General features: G+C 41.1%; 1 protein-coding gene across 1 annotated transcript in view; it reads right to left on the reverse strand.

Moving 5' to 3' along the window:
* LOC140650082 (plasminogen-like) overlaps window positions 1-12,463 on the reverse strand; it is a 29,437-nt gene extending 16,974 nt beyond the window's left edge. Inside the window, exons 1-7 of the mRNA XM_072857959.1 lie at window positions 12,415-12,463; window positions 9,453-9,588; window positions 8,705-8,811; window positions 2,900-3,014; window positions 1,655-1,818; window positions 999-1,128; window positions 757-875 (exon numbers count right to left, since the gene is read on the reverse strand). Coding sequence (XP_072714060.1) covers window positions 757-875; window positions 999-1,128; window positions 1,655-1,818; window positions 2,900-3,014; window positions 8,705-8,811; window positions 9,453-9,588; window positions 12,415-12,463 — 820 coding nt within the window. The remainder of the gene's footprint in view (window positions 1-756; window positions 876-998; window positions 1,129-1,654; window positions 1,819-2,899; window positions 3,015-8,704; window positions 8,812-9,452; window positions 9,589-12,414) is intronic.
* Window positions 12,464-16,228: the final 3,765 nt, after the last annotated feature.

The following is a 16,228-nucleotide window of genomic DNA, read 5'->3' on the forward strand; positions in this document are numbered from 1 at the left end:
GGAGATGCTATGGTAACTTTGACAATTTACTTTATCATATAGTAGTCTATAAATAGTCATTCTTCCATTTGCACTTGAGCATGCTGAGGTAAACTACATCTAGTAAACACATGCTGCTGCTTAGAGCACTGGCAAGTACAGATGCATAAGAAAGCAAGCTCTAGAGATAAAAACACAAAAAAATTTCTCAAAGTGCAGTCCAGTTCTACAAATGGCAATACTGATCTCATTACTCAGTGCTTTGGAAATGTCCAGATTTAGTGTGCTCAGCTTAATGGGTTAAGCTAGCTCACTGATAAGTCTTTCTCCTGAGGCCTGAACTTGTTTCTCAGGATTCGTCCCCTGAAGTGCTGGCTGTGCTCGCCAGACCCAGGTAAAATGTCAGAGTATGGCCACGTGGTGGCTTGGTCTGGGTGTTTTCCATGAGTTAGCAGGTCAGCTGAAAACTACCACCTGATTTAACCTGAATGTCCTGCCTCTCAGGTAAATTGAAAAGTAAGGTGGTTGAAGACAAATTAGGGTTTCTATAACACCTCTGGCATTATTGCACTTTGTGACATCTGCATCCTCATTGACCTTACATGATTTTATGTAACAGAAATTTAGTGAGTGATTCTGCTTATTAATGTGCACTTTCCCTGGTTCACAAGGATTTCCTCAGGTTACTCAGAACTGTGATTTCTTGTCTTTCCCCTCCCTGCATCATTTTAATGAGAAGAGCTACCCTATGGAGTGATCTCAGGAAATCGGACTCACTGCAACGAGCAATGTTGCAATATTCCCAGCGTTTAGTAGGGCTGGTAGTGAAACACCAGGGCCGAAGTTCACCATCAGGATTACGGCAATAATTCATCTTCAGGTCCTTCTCTGGAAAGCTGCACATTGAAAATGAAAGAGAAGGTTGTGAGTCAGCTATGGCCGTCTGTAGCAATTAGGCTGTCTGCAGGCGGGGTCTCCCAGGCACTGTGGGAATGAATTCAGCGCTGAGTATGACTCACTGTTTCAGGGTAAATCCATGCATATGAGGCTCTTGGGCATCCCAGCGCTGGCACTCAAGCCCAGACTCTGTTCTGGAAACTTCTCCATGGTAGTCTTCACCATTACACTGCATGCACTCCACTGTAGGGCCTAGGCAGAATGAAAACAAAGCAAGGTTCGTACCAGCTCGTGAATTCTGATCCTGATCTATTCATGGAAGACTACACTGAAAGTAAAAGAGGGTTTTGCTCCAGCTAATCATGAAAGGAATTCAGAAGACCATGCATTACAGCCTCGCCAAATGAATAAAGCTTTAGGGATACATTTCATTTGAGGGAGGACTTTGTCACGTATCTGTATGTACTGATAGCAATGGGACTTCTGTATGTAACACAGCACTTGGGTCAATCTTTACTCTTGTTAAAATTAAATAAATTGCTAGAGGTAAGAGCAGGACAATATCAGCAAATGATTAAAAAATTTCAGTTCCTCTGTATTTACAAAATTACTTTGATAACTGGAGCCAATTAAGAAAACAACCTTTGTGTTGAGAACTTCTTAAGTTCCAGCTTGACCTAAATTCACATTTGAAACCAATCTGCAATAATAAAGCAAGAACAAATAGCAGGACTAATATTACCTACTTGAACACTCCTTCTCTGAAAAATAAATGTACCTTCTGCAGTGTGCGTGACCTGGCCCTCACACTCTGGGATGTTACAGTAATCAAATCTGGTAGCAGGATCTGTTGTGTAACACCATGGTCCACTTTCATCCCCATCAGGATTTCTGCAGTAGTTTTCATCCAACCCTGCATTGGGGTGTTTTTCAGGTGTATAACTGTAATAGTATTAAAATTCTACTTTAATTCCAGTAATTTAGTGGAGCAGAAGGGAAATGTCCAATTTGTTCAGCTAGCTGTGGGCTCTATTGATTCACAGTAAAAACGAGACAAACAGATTCCCATTGTAACCCGTAAATGACATCTGAAAAACATTCTTTAACTACCATTATTAGTAGCTTCTCCCTAGGTCCCAGTTGCCAATGATAAGTGAGCTTACAGTCTGTAAGGACTATGACAGTCTCAAAGGACAATTATTGTCTTTAATACTCGCATCCAGCTGATCTAGTCAGCTCACTATGGCCTGTGGCTCTGTCATATATTTTTCTTAATGCAGCTACTTTAAGAGTGGAGTATTTCTAGAGACTATTCACCAAACACAAGTGGATCCTAATTTGCAGAGATTTTGAAGCAAGTGACCATAGGCTTCTTCCTATAACAATCCTTCCATAGAAGACCAAATGGCTTTTAAACAAAAAATCAAAACAAGTGCATCCAAGTGTCATTAGAATAACAACAAAAAGTAACTTTTTAAACAGATAAAACTCCAATATAGGTCAGACAAAATAGGCCCTCTGCTTCCACACTTGCTTCAGTGAGCCCAGTGGCAGCCAGCCCTGAGAAAACTCGCCTGGGCAGGTCCCTTAGGCATTTAGATGTTTTGCTGGATGTTTCTTCTTGACTGTCTCTGGACAGCAGGCAGGAGGTCATAGAGATGGACAGATACCACTTTTTTTTTTCCCCACACCTCATACAGAAGAGAGAAATTATAGCCTCACTGTCACCAATAGCAAAATTTTCATCATGGGTTGATAGAGGGAGCATTTCATCATCTTAAGAGGCCCAACATTTAGACACAACTTCTCTAGCTGACAATGCACCCTTTCCTTACCCATACCATTGCAGTTCTCTGCCAGTAGAGTGAAAAGTAACAAGACAGATGAAGATAAAGTTGTCTTTAAAAGTCACCCGACAACTGGCTTTGATAACATGCACTATAAAGTAGTTTGTACACATGAAGTTGGGGAAGCTTGGAAAAGATTCAGAACAACATGAAGACAAATATAAATAAAGCCGTACTTTGGGTTGTGAGGTGTTTTTTCTCCCCACTTCTGGCATGGAATACCCCTCCGAGTTTTGGCTTCCATTCCTCTGTAGTCCTTCCCAATCCCTTTTTTACATTGTAGAAGGTAAACTGAAATGGAATTGGCTTTGTTAATTCAATGGTGTTACAACACTGCATCTCTTGAAACTGAGAATCTGCAAATATAACTCTGATGTTCATCAGTTTATGATGAACCATGCTTTACGCATGCTTTGAACCTCTTGTGCATGCAAACAGAGAGATGTGATTCCATAAGGTATTTTAAAACAAATTAGTTAGCAACAACTAGGCAACTACAGAGGAAAATTCCTGAAGCATTTTTATAAAGCTAATAAAATCAAGTTAAGAAAACAGATATAACAAGTTACTATTGTTTTTGACATGTATAAAATGCATGCTTATATTGCTACACTACTGGGATAAAAAGGAAGGCATTTCACAAACAGCTGGAGATTCTTTGAAATTTATTGTTCATAAGCATGTTCACAGTATGGGTATCATGCAACTATCCCTTCAAACCAGAGAATTTTTAGTTATCAGAATACGTTTGTCACATAAGTGGCCCCCACACCTTTGATTCCTCTTAGCCTCAGATTCCCAAGTACTTTCTAGTAGGATTCCAAGGTAGAGAGAATGCAAAACATGTTGATGATCCTTTTATTGCAACAGACACTGACAAATCTCCAGTTATTGGGGGGAGTGATCCTCATTTCCCCTTCCAGCAATTTCTTTGCACAAGAAGAATCCCCCATGAGCCCTCAATATAAAATGGAGATGTTAGAGCAAGAACAGGAGAGCAATCTGATAGGAAAAGTTGAGCCTTGTTTGGACACCTTGCAACAGTTACTGCCATCACAGCATGTGGCTGGGACTACAAATGTCTGTGCTGCCTGTCTTACCAACAGGGGCTCTTGGAGCTGCTGCCTGGTTGTCAGAGTACTCCTGGAGTGCCCAAAAGTCTTGTCACTGCTGCTTCAACACTGGTAGCAGGTCCAGTAGCAGGTCCCAGCATGACCATCTCTGGTCAATAGCCTTGCCCATGGACTTTCTGATGTTGCCAGGTACCTCCAAAATTATTTTAGCATGTCTAAATGCTAAGCCAGACTCACCTGACACCTGGGGACAGGGGGTGGAGGCTCTATATAGCTGGGTCAGGACTGAAGACAAGCAAGTAACTTCCCCATTCAAATGGCATGTGGAGACCACCATGGATTTAGACCTTGGTATTTAATCCCTCTTAAACAGAATATTTAGTAACATGGCTCCTTTCCACTTGACTCTTAAAGTCTCTCTTACTTTTCTGTCCTGTACAGGACTTTGCTGTGCTGGCCTATAACCCCTGAAAGCCTGTGTTCCTCAAAAGAGTGACGGGACCAAGAGGCAAACTATATGTCAAGACTAAATTAAGGTTTGACTGAGGAAACTGCTCTGTAAAGAGGGAGAATTCTCTAACCAGGTTCTTAAGGATTTTTTCAGTGACCAAGTGCAAAAAATGTGATCATTACCCATACAAGAAGGTAAGCATCCCAGATGGCCACTGAGTTAGTAAAAAGGCCATGCTTCTTAAACCCTGAGAGGTCAATTAAGATGAAAAGGAAAGGCACTCTTGGAGGTGTGGATGGGAAGAAATCTGAGTCAACATAATGTAGTGAGTGTAGCCTACAAAAGCTATGTATTTGTGCCTTGTAAATTATTCCTACTATTAACAAGAAGGTTGTAAACAGAAGTCGATTTCTCATAAAGGGTTTTGCCATTAATATAGAGAAAGTAAAACTGTAACTGCCAGACATATGTTCATGGAGCCTTTGTAACTATGGACAATCTAGAGTATGGTCTGCATACAGATCCCAAAGTGTCTGTGGTGGGGTAAAACGTGAGTGCATAACATTGTGTGGCCCAGCACAGGCAGACAAACTCCTATACTCACAGAAGGATGAACCTTTTGGCTTTAAAGTAGCTGTTCTGTACAGATCTTTTGCATCCAGTCCCAAGGAAAATAATCTCTGGCAAAGACTGATGCCAGAGTAGATGTTATGAACTCCAAGGTCTGAGTCAGGCATAGGTGAGATTGTACAGTCATCATGAGCCTAAGGGAGTGGCAGAGTCACAAAACGTCCTGGAGATTGCTTCCTCCAAACAGAACAGATTCCAACATACCTCAGCAGAAAGGAGTTTTACAGCAGCTGTTTCCTGGTGCCGAGGTGTCACGGTGAGGACGGAAAACCTTTCTGAGGCTTAAGGACACTAAATGTCTTCATTTGCAAATTCAGCTTCAGGTTGGGTGATGCTGGCTGTGATAATTAGGTTGCTTCTAGGAAGGTGAGTCTCACTTTTACAATGCACTTCAACAGCCTCATGAGAAATATCTCTGGTTTGAGGTGCGTTGGGGCCATTACAGATACCAAATGCTGCCATTTGGGTTATCCAGAGACTTCACAAAGATGTTGGCAGTGGTAGCTGTGAGTTTCAGAAGGAATGAGATAGTCTTGTATTCCTGGTAGTGAAAAATAGAAGGAAGATGACTCTGCATCCTCTGTTTGAAAAAACAGGCACTGTAAAACCATCCCCTGAAAAAACAAAGGAACCAATTCTCTGGCTGCTAGAGCTAAAAGCAATTCCTGATGAAGCAGACTCTCATGAAGAGATATCCCTAAGAAGGCAGAGGTAGTGTGTTCCACAGCAGCAGCACAGGAGCTGAATGGTATAGCCGAGGGAGCGTGTGTCCCAGGTGTCAAAGGTGGGTGTCCTAGAGTGCAGAAGGCAGCAGGAGATGAAGATGAGACAGGCAGTCCTCAAATTGCTGCAGATCGTAAGAATGCTGGATGATGAGCAAATGATGCCTGATAACTCATTAGATGAAAATGAAGAGTCTGCGAGGCAGATGCCTTTTTCCCCGCTCATATCTAGCTGCCTTAAGCTTGGGTATATGGGTTGGGGCGTTTCAAGGAACCACCACCATTAGCACAAGGGTAAAATAGGGAAAGAGAAAATAGATTCCACATGAAGGGATTTGGTATGGATGATCTACTGTCCAAGCTGTGGCACTGATTGCAGCTTTCAGTGACATCGATAGATGCTAAATATGAAGGAGACTTGATTTCTGCTCAGTCTGCAGTGGGAGCTGAGAAGAGCCAGCCTCTACTTTAAAATGATCGGAAAAGGTCTCCCAGTTGCATCAAAGGACTGGTAACTCTGCAGAAGGGCTGCAGATGAATGCGTCTGCTCTGACAGCCCACACAGTGATGGCAGTGAAGGCAAGAGAGGTGGCTGCCCGCTGTGCCTAGGTGGGACACCTAGTTTCACCCTATGCAAGGACAGCAGGTAACCATGTCTCAGTCCTGGGCCTGACAGCCAGGTAAGTGCCTCCATTCATGGGAGACCCCGTGCCATGACAGGCACCACAGGCTGATGAGCTGGTCCCTCAGTGTGAGGAACCAGACACAGTGTCTTCTCCTGCAGCGGACTCATGTGGTGACACTTCCTTCAGTCCTGATCATGGCCAGGAAGGAAAAGCTCTGCTTCCAAAAGGATGAGGAGGGAGGGGAGCAGACCCATATCTAACCCTACAGTTTCAGTTAAGGATAAAAAGTAAACAAGACAAATCCATTCTGAAGCATGAGAGGGTACCAAGCTAGGCCTTTTTTCTGCAGGAAAAGGTGGCTCCAATGGGGGTACAAGCAGCAGAGCTGAAGGCTCTGACTAAATTTCTAGATTACATGTGTTCAGGAAGGTCACTAGGATGAACACTGAGGCTGGAGGCACCAGGCCTGTCTTCCAGGGAATGCCTTTGGAGGAGGTGGACAAGAAAGAAAAGAAGCCAAGCAGCGTGCTCTCCTTTTCCTGAGAGGCCAAGGCTCCTGGGTATAAAATCAAGTCTTTTGCTGTTGAAATGAGAATCAGATGTGTCTCTCCAGACGTTTGAGAAGTTTGGAAGAGCTTGGACAGCGGCAAGCAATGTAAAGGGGCCCTGATGAAGTTAGGGATATTGTCTTGATTTGTACCAATTTAAGCCTGAGTTGTTGTCTGGCCCTCTGTGACAGCATATAATTAGGGTCAATGAGAATTACTTATTCACTTAGAAGGGCTAATTTCAATTTAATAATTAATGACTTATGCATGTGTCTATTCGCTTTCAACATATGCAGGGGAATTTACAGAGCACACACCCTTCCACATTTAAAATGTTGAGGCATTGGCTACACCCATTATTTCTACAGATATTTCACTTGTGCCAGAAATGATTTGGCTGAACCTGCTCCAATATTCTTCTGTACTGGTGACTCACACATCAGGTCTACGAGGAACATGTGAAGAATAAAAGTGGAGAAGAGCTCTCCATTGGTTTTAGTCTTGTGAGGTCGGTTACTGCGGCAGGGGGAGACATGACTGTAGAGCTAAAGTCTTTGGATCAAAACAAGTGTAACAGTGGTTTTGCCTTTTAAAATAGGAAGGAATCTGACAATAATAACACTCAAGAATCAAGCAGTATGCTTCAAATTCTAGCTTTTAAGGCTTTAGTAATCCGTCCAAGCTAAACATAAACTGCAAGTTCAGGAAAACTGGTGAGAAAATCGCTAGTTATTAGCATAGAAAGAAGACACCAAGGAACACATATTGCACCATAAGGACAAATGTCACTGGCCTATAATCAGCTAGAGGTTAAGCTAGTACTTACTGAAGACAGCTGTTACAAACTGAGTTGCGCCTGGTGCCTGAACCTGGCAACCCATTATGTAGTAGCAGAAGAATTAGGATACAGCTGTTTAAATGTTAACATTCTAGCTTTTTGTTACGTTTGGGCCAGATCTCCAGCAGAAGTTAACGAATTCATCAGAACTGTATCAGATCATACTAGCTGGGAATTTGGACGTGAACTGCTTTCTCTTTAAAACTTTGCTACGGCAAAGGGGACCTGCACCATGATTATTCATGCAGTTTCAGTTTTCTGTATATCTTTCAAATGCTTCAGAACTGTAAAGACACTGAAAATAATTGTCTTTTCAAACAAACTGAAATGTTCTTACAAGAAATGTTCACTATTCATCTGACATATCAGTTAGTAAGAGGAGCTTTCTTTTTCCCAGAAGACTTATTGCAGTTAGTGTTTGTGACCGCATTATCTATGTTCCCTCAAAACTTATGAAGATATTTTAGTTAAAAAATATTTATTTTTCCAGCTATATAGCATCTATTCAAAACTTAGAAAAGCATTAATTAATTAATTAAAAAAATAATCTTAAAACCAAGCCATTTATCTGAGCCTGGCATACAACAAGAATTAAACATAAACAAAACAGTTTACAAAACGTGAAAATTTGATTATAATTAAAAAATAATTATAAGTCAATACAATATTTCAGTCAAATAATTCTTGACTGAATTATTACACAGAAAATTAGAGGGGTGGGAACATAGAAGTAGATAATCCTGTAGTCTTGAAAATTTGTATGACCAAGGACTCCACTGGCTCCATGAAGCAGAGGACTGCAAATACTTAAAGGGCAGAGAAATACAAGATTTTTGCTTTGGAGTATGTTTATTCTGCCTGGTCCCAATAATACATGACTAAAGGAGTGAAATGTAAGTTCAAATATAAGGAGCCTTGATGCTATATGTGAAATTCTCTAGCAGTTTCAGCCCAGTTCATAATGGGTGCAGGCCTACCTCACTGAAACTCTCACCACCTGCAATTGTTTGCTCCAGCACTGCAGCAGAGAATGGAAGGATGCAGTTAAAATAGGCTTAACGTGTAAATGTGTACCATCTTACTATATACATACTTTTCTTCTCATAAAGAACTGCATCCATGCTGTTGAACATCACTGTCATTTTGGCATTTTCAGCTAGTGTTAAACACTGTAGCTTTTTCCTGGTGAATAGGAAGGCCCTGTTGAGAAGGAAGCAATATTGACATAGGAAACAATATTTTAACTTCAATTCAAATTACCCAACTCGTAATTATTTTTCTATAAATTATTAATTTACTAGCACTGTCTTGTATCCATTTATGTCTTTTAGATACTGCACTCAGTATTTGAGACACTGAATAAGAGACCGACGTTTTCTACAGCTCTGAAGTGGCTGACTTTTTCAGGATATATAACTACATGAATATATTATGTTGTGGGAAGCTAGTTACTGCATTGGCAAAACGTTATCAACAGCATCTTAGCTGCTCAGGTTAGCACCTTTCCCTACAATGAATTAGAAACATCTCACCATTCTTTTGTGAAACAAGGCAGCATCCAGCTAAAGAGACATACGCAGCTCTCCACGTAACATTGGACAAGAGCAGGAACTTGACCATTTACTACAGAATGACTAATACATTGTAAATCCACCCTTTGCTTGACCTTGTGGTAATTTATGGGTGGAGATAAGCCACAAGCTAAAGGCACAGGCATGGGCGACACTGCTGTAGGCAGAGCTGCAGCAGCATGGCAATGTTCGTTCTGAGCAACAACAGGAAAATATCATTGATATGCAGACACCCACAATGACATCGTTTTAAGATTCAACAGAAATTACCTGCAATTAAAATTTCTTTCTGCTTCACATTTCTCTGCACATTCTTTTTCATTATTTGTCTCGTAAAACTGTTTATTTCGAGCAAGTATCCAAACACCATCTGTTCTTAAATAGTCATCCAGTATATCTCCTTTCACTGCAAGGGAATGAAAAGAATCAGACATTAAAAATGACAACACTGCAGCTAAGAAGATTGGTGACTTGGAGTCCCATTTTTCATGTAGCATTGACAGGCGAAGGCACCATTTATTTTCTGTAATTCTGGGTAAAACATGATAAACTCTGAGGAAATTTCTATCTCCTGACACAATCACAGCTGCATGACTGGAACACGTCATAGGAAAAAACAACAGAAGAGAGATGTAGAAAAGCAGCTCTGAATGGAGTTATGTATGGTTTGAAGCTGAGAACAAGAAATGTGAAACACGAGTAAGAGGGACCGCAGAGAGGGACTAAATGGTGTCAAACAAACACTAATCAGAGAAAGATGAAGGGAAGTGATATCAATATTAAAGTTTTGGAGAAGCATGAATTGGGAGGATGTGATATTATGACCTCCCATGTGGCTGGGTGCAATCACTACAGTATTGCTGGTCACTAAATAGTGGTTTGTCCTAAGATGTCTTGCCCTGGAGCAAGAAACCTCAATCATAAGATGACTATACAGTCTTTTACGATGGCCACCATTATTTTTGGTATAATGGATTGAGCAGACTTACTAATGAATCTGTCAGGCTGCATCTCTGTTGTAACAAATTAACCTAAGATTTTAAATTAGTAAATCAGTTAGTATTATTATCTCTAAAATCTATATGTGCATAAGATGTATATGATGCACCTGCTAATACGTTTAACGCTTAGCTCCAAAATGTTATTGCTCACAATGGAGTTTGCCATCTAATTGATTATATCCTCTTATGTCTATAAAGATTCTATGTTTCGGATCCTAATTTCTAAAAAAGTTTATTTCCATATCCAGCATCAGGTTACAAAGTTACAGAAGTTATATGGTTTAATTATTTTACTTTTCAAGCTAGATTATTATTGACAGACACAGGAAATTCATAATCTTGTACAGCATTCTCACAGGTAACATTGTGAATCTTTCTTTTATGCAAACACCCATATTAGGCTCAAGTCACTGCAACATCACGCCAGTGTAACTCCCATGACATATAGGTCATCCATCACCTACCTCCACATGACACATACTCGTATAAAATAAAAGGTATTTGGGCCACTAATGAAAGTAAAATGATTAATTGCCTGAGGGCAATCTTCTGTGACTGTTTGTAGAGTTGGATCAATGCTATAAAATCCGCATGTCTTAAGAAATCCCTGACACTGAGGCATCCCATATCTAATCTTACTGTTACAGTAGGACTATGTGGAGCGCCAACAGCCTACCAATTTCTCTTGATGGACTCAGCAAGCGTTTCCTCTCCTGACCTTTTTCCTAAGCTAATTGAGGCCACTGTTTGAGAATTGCAGGGGACCAGAATAGGAAAATATTACTTTCCAAACTTTATTGGCTCCTCTTAAAACTATATGTTTGTCCAAAGAGCTCTACTTTGGATACCATTCCATTTCAGTGACCATAAAGTTTTATTTCAGTTGGTTTAAGAATGAACACATGAGATTTTGGATGACATGCATAAGCTAAAAGGCAGCACAGGTTGGCAGAAGCTTAGATAACAGAAAAGAAAATGTGATGTTTGCTGCCTGAAAAACACTGCAAAGTGTAAACTTAAAAAAGAATACAATAGATTTAAAAATACAGCAGAATGTATTATTCTGGCTAAAGTCCAAGTCTTTATAAACCCAGACATGAGACATGATAATTGAACAGAATATTCAAATATATGTGGGCAAACCAATTTCTTCTTTTACACATGTATCTTTCCAGACTTGACCAGTAATAATCCAGAAGACATAAAAAATAGTTTTAAGGCAGTTTTGTGGACCATCGCTTTGGAGAAAGTGAGTTAGAGCTGATAACAATGAGCAAATAAAAATAACTTTATCATCTGTCTTTTATAACCCAGCACAACCATACAATGATATGTCCCTGTTATTCTGTCATATTAAATGTCTGTGCTATTAGAAAATCATACAAGCTGTACTGATATGTTTTTAACAGTACTTTTAAAAAGTCATTTAAGGGCCATATGGTGATATGCAATGTTAAAGTACTAGAGAATATAATATCTGATTGAAATCTCATTGAAATGTATACTACATGTGGAATATTTATTTACAGAATTTGTAGATGAGCTTGAAATTCATATATTCCCTTTAGTGGAACACCTATCTTCTTTTGGAGTTGTAAAAAAGAATTCTAGACATATTCCTGGAAAAGTTGATCTAGGTTACTGAAGACTAAATTTCTACCCACTGCCCCCGGAAAACAAGGGAGAATATTTTCTTGTGTTTGCCAACAGAAAATGTGAAATTGCTGGCATATAAAAAAGCTTTTTAATTTTTAATTTTTTAAAAAAAGTTTCATTTTAAAACTTTAAAACTCCTATCATAAAGGATGAAAATCAGGATCACTGTGCTTAGCAATGCTTGGCAGTAAAAACAGCTTTAGCATTTGATCCAAAGCCTTCTGAAACCAGGGATAGCCATCTCACTGACTGCTATGGGTTTTGTAGCAGGCTTTTGGGCTGCTTTCCAAGGGTGCCCCCATTTCTGGCCCTGAAGCATGTTTGCAGGAAGTAATTTGTTCCCCATGCAGACACCAAGGCTGTTGCTCTTCTGGTGTCTCTAATGAACACAACACTGGAGCAACCACAGCTCTCACTTTGCTCAATAGCAGCTCTCGTTGGCCAGCAAGCCCCAAATCCATCATCATCCAGGTAAGTGGCGACACAGGGATTTGGGGACCTACCTTCACCAAATGGAGCTTGCAAGCATTTGGCCCGCATCTCACCTAGGCAAGCGGAAAGCGAAGGGCTCTTACCTGAGCTGAGCAAGAAAAGAAAGAGAAAGGCAGCTTTGCTAATCCCCATTTTGGCCCAGCTGGCGGGTGCTGGAAGTTGCGTGTGTTGGTGCACAAAGTTTTATTGACTCGCACTGGAGTGAGGGCATCAAACAAACAAGGCAGGCAGATCAAGTTAATCATTCTCCCATGCTGTGGCCCCCTTTGCTGTGGTGTGTCCATTCAAACAACCTTGAATTGGATGGATTACCAAATCAGACTCAGCCATTTGTACTGGATGCTGGGAAATGTGAAGGCACTCTCTTGTTTTGCGGGGCATGTTTTTGTTCTCAGATTGCTTGGCCTCACTTTGCTAAGGTAAAGATGGGGATCATGGTTGTGGAAAGTACGGGAACCCAGTCACAACCTAATTCTACACAGTCCTGTATATTCAGCTTTAGGTCCCAATGGTATTTTCAGTCAGACTTGCACTGCTTATCTTGGAACTGCTTCTGATTTATGCTTTTGTGTAAGCCAGTCCCCAAAACCAGACCCTGATAATGCTAACTTGGTATCAGAATTTCTTTCAACAAGCACCAGTGTCCTTCCTGGGGGAAAGAAGCTTCCTTCCCTCAGCTGTTTCCCATTTCTGGGTTGGCTTTTGTTGTTCATGCCTTGGGAGGCAGCATTCACTTTGGTTCAGTGTATAATGTGCCTTTGCCCTCCAGGCAAAGCTCCTGATATCTCAGGTCTGCCCAGACCTTAGGGTGCATTCAGGATGCACCACACATTTCAGCAACACCACCTCCATCACCCCCACGGGGCTCAGCTAAGGCAAGCTAGGCATTCCCAGCCAGAGTGCCCTCAGGAGTCTCAAGTAGTTTGTCTGGAAAGTCGATATAGCCTTCAGCTGGGGTTGTTGGGGCAGAGGAGAACAACAGTTAGGAGCAAGGTGGGAATCCCACATACTCGCCTCTGTGCTGGGAGAATGATGGTTCTGGAAAGGCCACGTGCAGCAGCCACATCACTGTGAGGATTGATGATTGCGTGTCCATAGAAGGGCAACGAAGCTGGTGAAGGGTCTAGAGCACAAGTCTTATGAGGAGCGGCTGAGGGAACTGGGGTTGTTTAGCCTGGAGAAAAGGAGGCTCAGGGGAGACCTTGTCGCTCTCTACAACTACCTGAAAGGAGGTTGTAGAGAGGTGGGGATCTTTCTCTTCTCCCAGGTAACAAGTGATAGGATGAGAGGAAATGGCCTCAAGCTGCGCCAGGGGAGGTTTAGACTGGATATTAGGAAATTTTACTTCACTGAAAGGGTTATCAAGCATTGGAACAGGCTGCCCAGGGAAGTGGTTGAGTCCCCATCCCTGGAGGTATTTAGAAGACTTTTGGATGAGGTGCTTATGGACATGGTATAGTGGTGGTCTTGGTAGTGTTAGATTTATGGTTGGACTCGATGATCTTAAGGGTCTTTTCCAACCTATATGATTCTGTGATTCTGTGATTCTGTGACTAGACGAGTGACCTGGGGTAAAAGCAGTGGTCAGAAAGTACATGCCTCCAGGGCACAGGTGGGAAATGTAACCTGGGCTGCTGGGGAGGCAGTGGGGAAGTGGCCTTTCTGCCTCAGCGCTGAGACACTGCAGAGGGTTCTCAGTAGGGAGGCAGTGTGTAGCCTGCAGTCAGGATGGGCAGAAGAAGTGACACCAGTAGGAAAACAGATGGTTGGTCTTGGTAACTGTGTTGTGGTCAGTTGTGTCCATGTACCATCATATCCACAGCTCATCCGCATCCTTACCTCCACAGTCACTTTTTGAGCATATCATTCAACCTCCACCACACCTGGCAGAGGGATGGATGTTCCTACAAGGCTTCAGAAAATCAGTGATCGGACAGAGAAAAGAAACCAAAATTTGTTTTCCATAAGGACACTCATGGTGGAAGCAAACACCACTCATTTCTGCTTGGCCAGTCAGCAGGTCTGTACCCTCCAACCAGCATGTTAGCACATGCACAGGTGAATTCCGGGAATATCCACCTTGTCAACATAGACGTGGAAGAGACAGGCTGTCCTAATGCAAGCCAGCAGTACCTCACAGAGAGATTATGGGGACATGAAGAGGAATAAGTGGGATTAGGGGACCATTTGGGAGTGAGGAGAGCATGGAGGACCTGAAGATTTCCCAGTTTGATACAGGAGAGAGGTGGGGTCACCAAAAGATGCAGAAGGACATGATGAGCAGGGATACCAACTATGCGGAGCCAAGTCTCTCTCGTTCTGCCATTGACAGCATTACTTGCTCTGCCCTGACAGCAAATGCCATAGACTATAGATGCAGAAGTCCGAAGCCACTCTAGATCTGCTAGTAAATAGCATGGAAAAGTCTTTTCTCTTGGATCTCATTTAAATCTTAGACCAATCAAAAGCAGAGAGATTTTTATGCCCATTTTCTATTAGAAACAATGGAAGCTACATCTTTGCTCATGAAAACTATGCTGTAATCCTACCTGATTTTGTTTGTGATTTTCTGGAGAATGTGCTGTCCTGGTAATGTCCAGAAGGGTGCAGCAGATGATCCTTTTTTGACAAAGTAGGTGACATTAAACTCCCAGCATAAGCAGAGGTGTCAGTAAGTACTCGTGATACATTCGCAGGAGATGTTTGTCCATAAGATTGAAAAACTCCCGAGGGATTTATTATTTCTTTGCTCAAATCACAGCACTAGCTTATAAGGAAATTTGTCTTATGCAAATAGGCTTTTCTTTTCTTTCTCAGTTCCCCCTTTTCCTTCCCACCACAATACAAGAGGCTTAAAGTTGACCGGTTTGAACTTATGTAATATTAGTAGGTTCAAAAGCTTTGTTTTCTCAAAGCGATATTCTGTGTAGGAAAGACAGCATGCAAGCGGGAAATACAGAAGAAAAATAGAATGAGAAAGAGTGAGGGAAAAAAGCCAGGTGTAACATTATCACTGTAAGATACTGAAAAACTTAATAAAGGTTATGATGCAGTGAAAAATAGAGGCACCTATTTGGAACAAAAAAAACCCCAAATTTTGTGAGAGCATAGCACAGATTTAATCTAAATTAGAAAAATAAGAAGGAGAAGAAACAACTCCCTTGAAAAGGAAAATAAATACAGATAAAACAAATAAATGAGTTGTGAGCTCAAACTAATGTTCTTAAATTAATTTGGAAAAACATAGATAAAGAGCTGCACAGTAATGAAAACAAAAAAAGAATTTGAATGTCAAGTGTCAAATTATAAAATACCTTCATTAGGCTTTCAGCTTGGAGAAAGAGAGATTTGTACATGCTTGCTCATTCTACACCTTCGTTAGGGAACCTCATGCAGCTCTGCTGCACTGGCTTGGAGTGTGTATTTTCTTTAAGTGATTAACTTAAAGTGATGAGACTTGTCAGTTAATCAAGGAGATACTTACAGCCACTGATTCAGTAAATTCTGTCAGTGGAATATAAATATTTCTGCTGATTTCAGAGGCCTTTTAGACAGGCCTTGTATAATTTTTAATTCTTAAAATCAAGTTAAAGACTCTTGGGAGGAAAACAAATCTAGGAATAGAAAAGCAAATGAATGCATCTCCAAACAAGTGAGTGAGAAATCAAATATCCTTCATCAAGGACAGTCCCTTCTGTGAGTAAATAATAACAGACAAATTCCTCTGAAACCCATCTCTCTATACTTTCCTGAACCAAATAATGTGAGTCACAAGCTCCATGAAATAGAAATTAGTTATAATTTCCCCATCAGATGCAAATATGTTCCAAAGAACCAGTTTCTAAAGTACTTCGTACTTTCTCTAATCCCTAATTCTCCTTTCCTGGTAAAGACACA

Source organism: Ciconia boyciana, chromosome 3, assembly GCF_034638445.1.
Source record: "Ciconia boyciana chromosome 3, ASM3463844v1, whole genome shotgun sequence".
NCBI classification, from domain to species: domain Eukaryota; kingdom Metazoa; phylum Chordata; class Aves; order Ciconiiformes; family Ciconiidae; genus Ciconia; species Ciconia boyciana.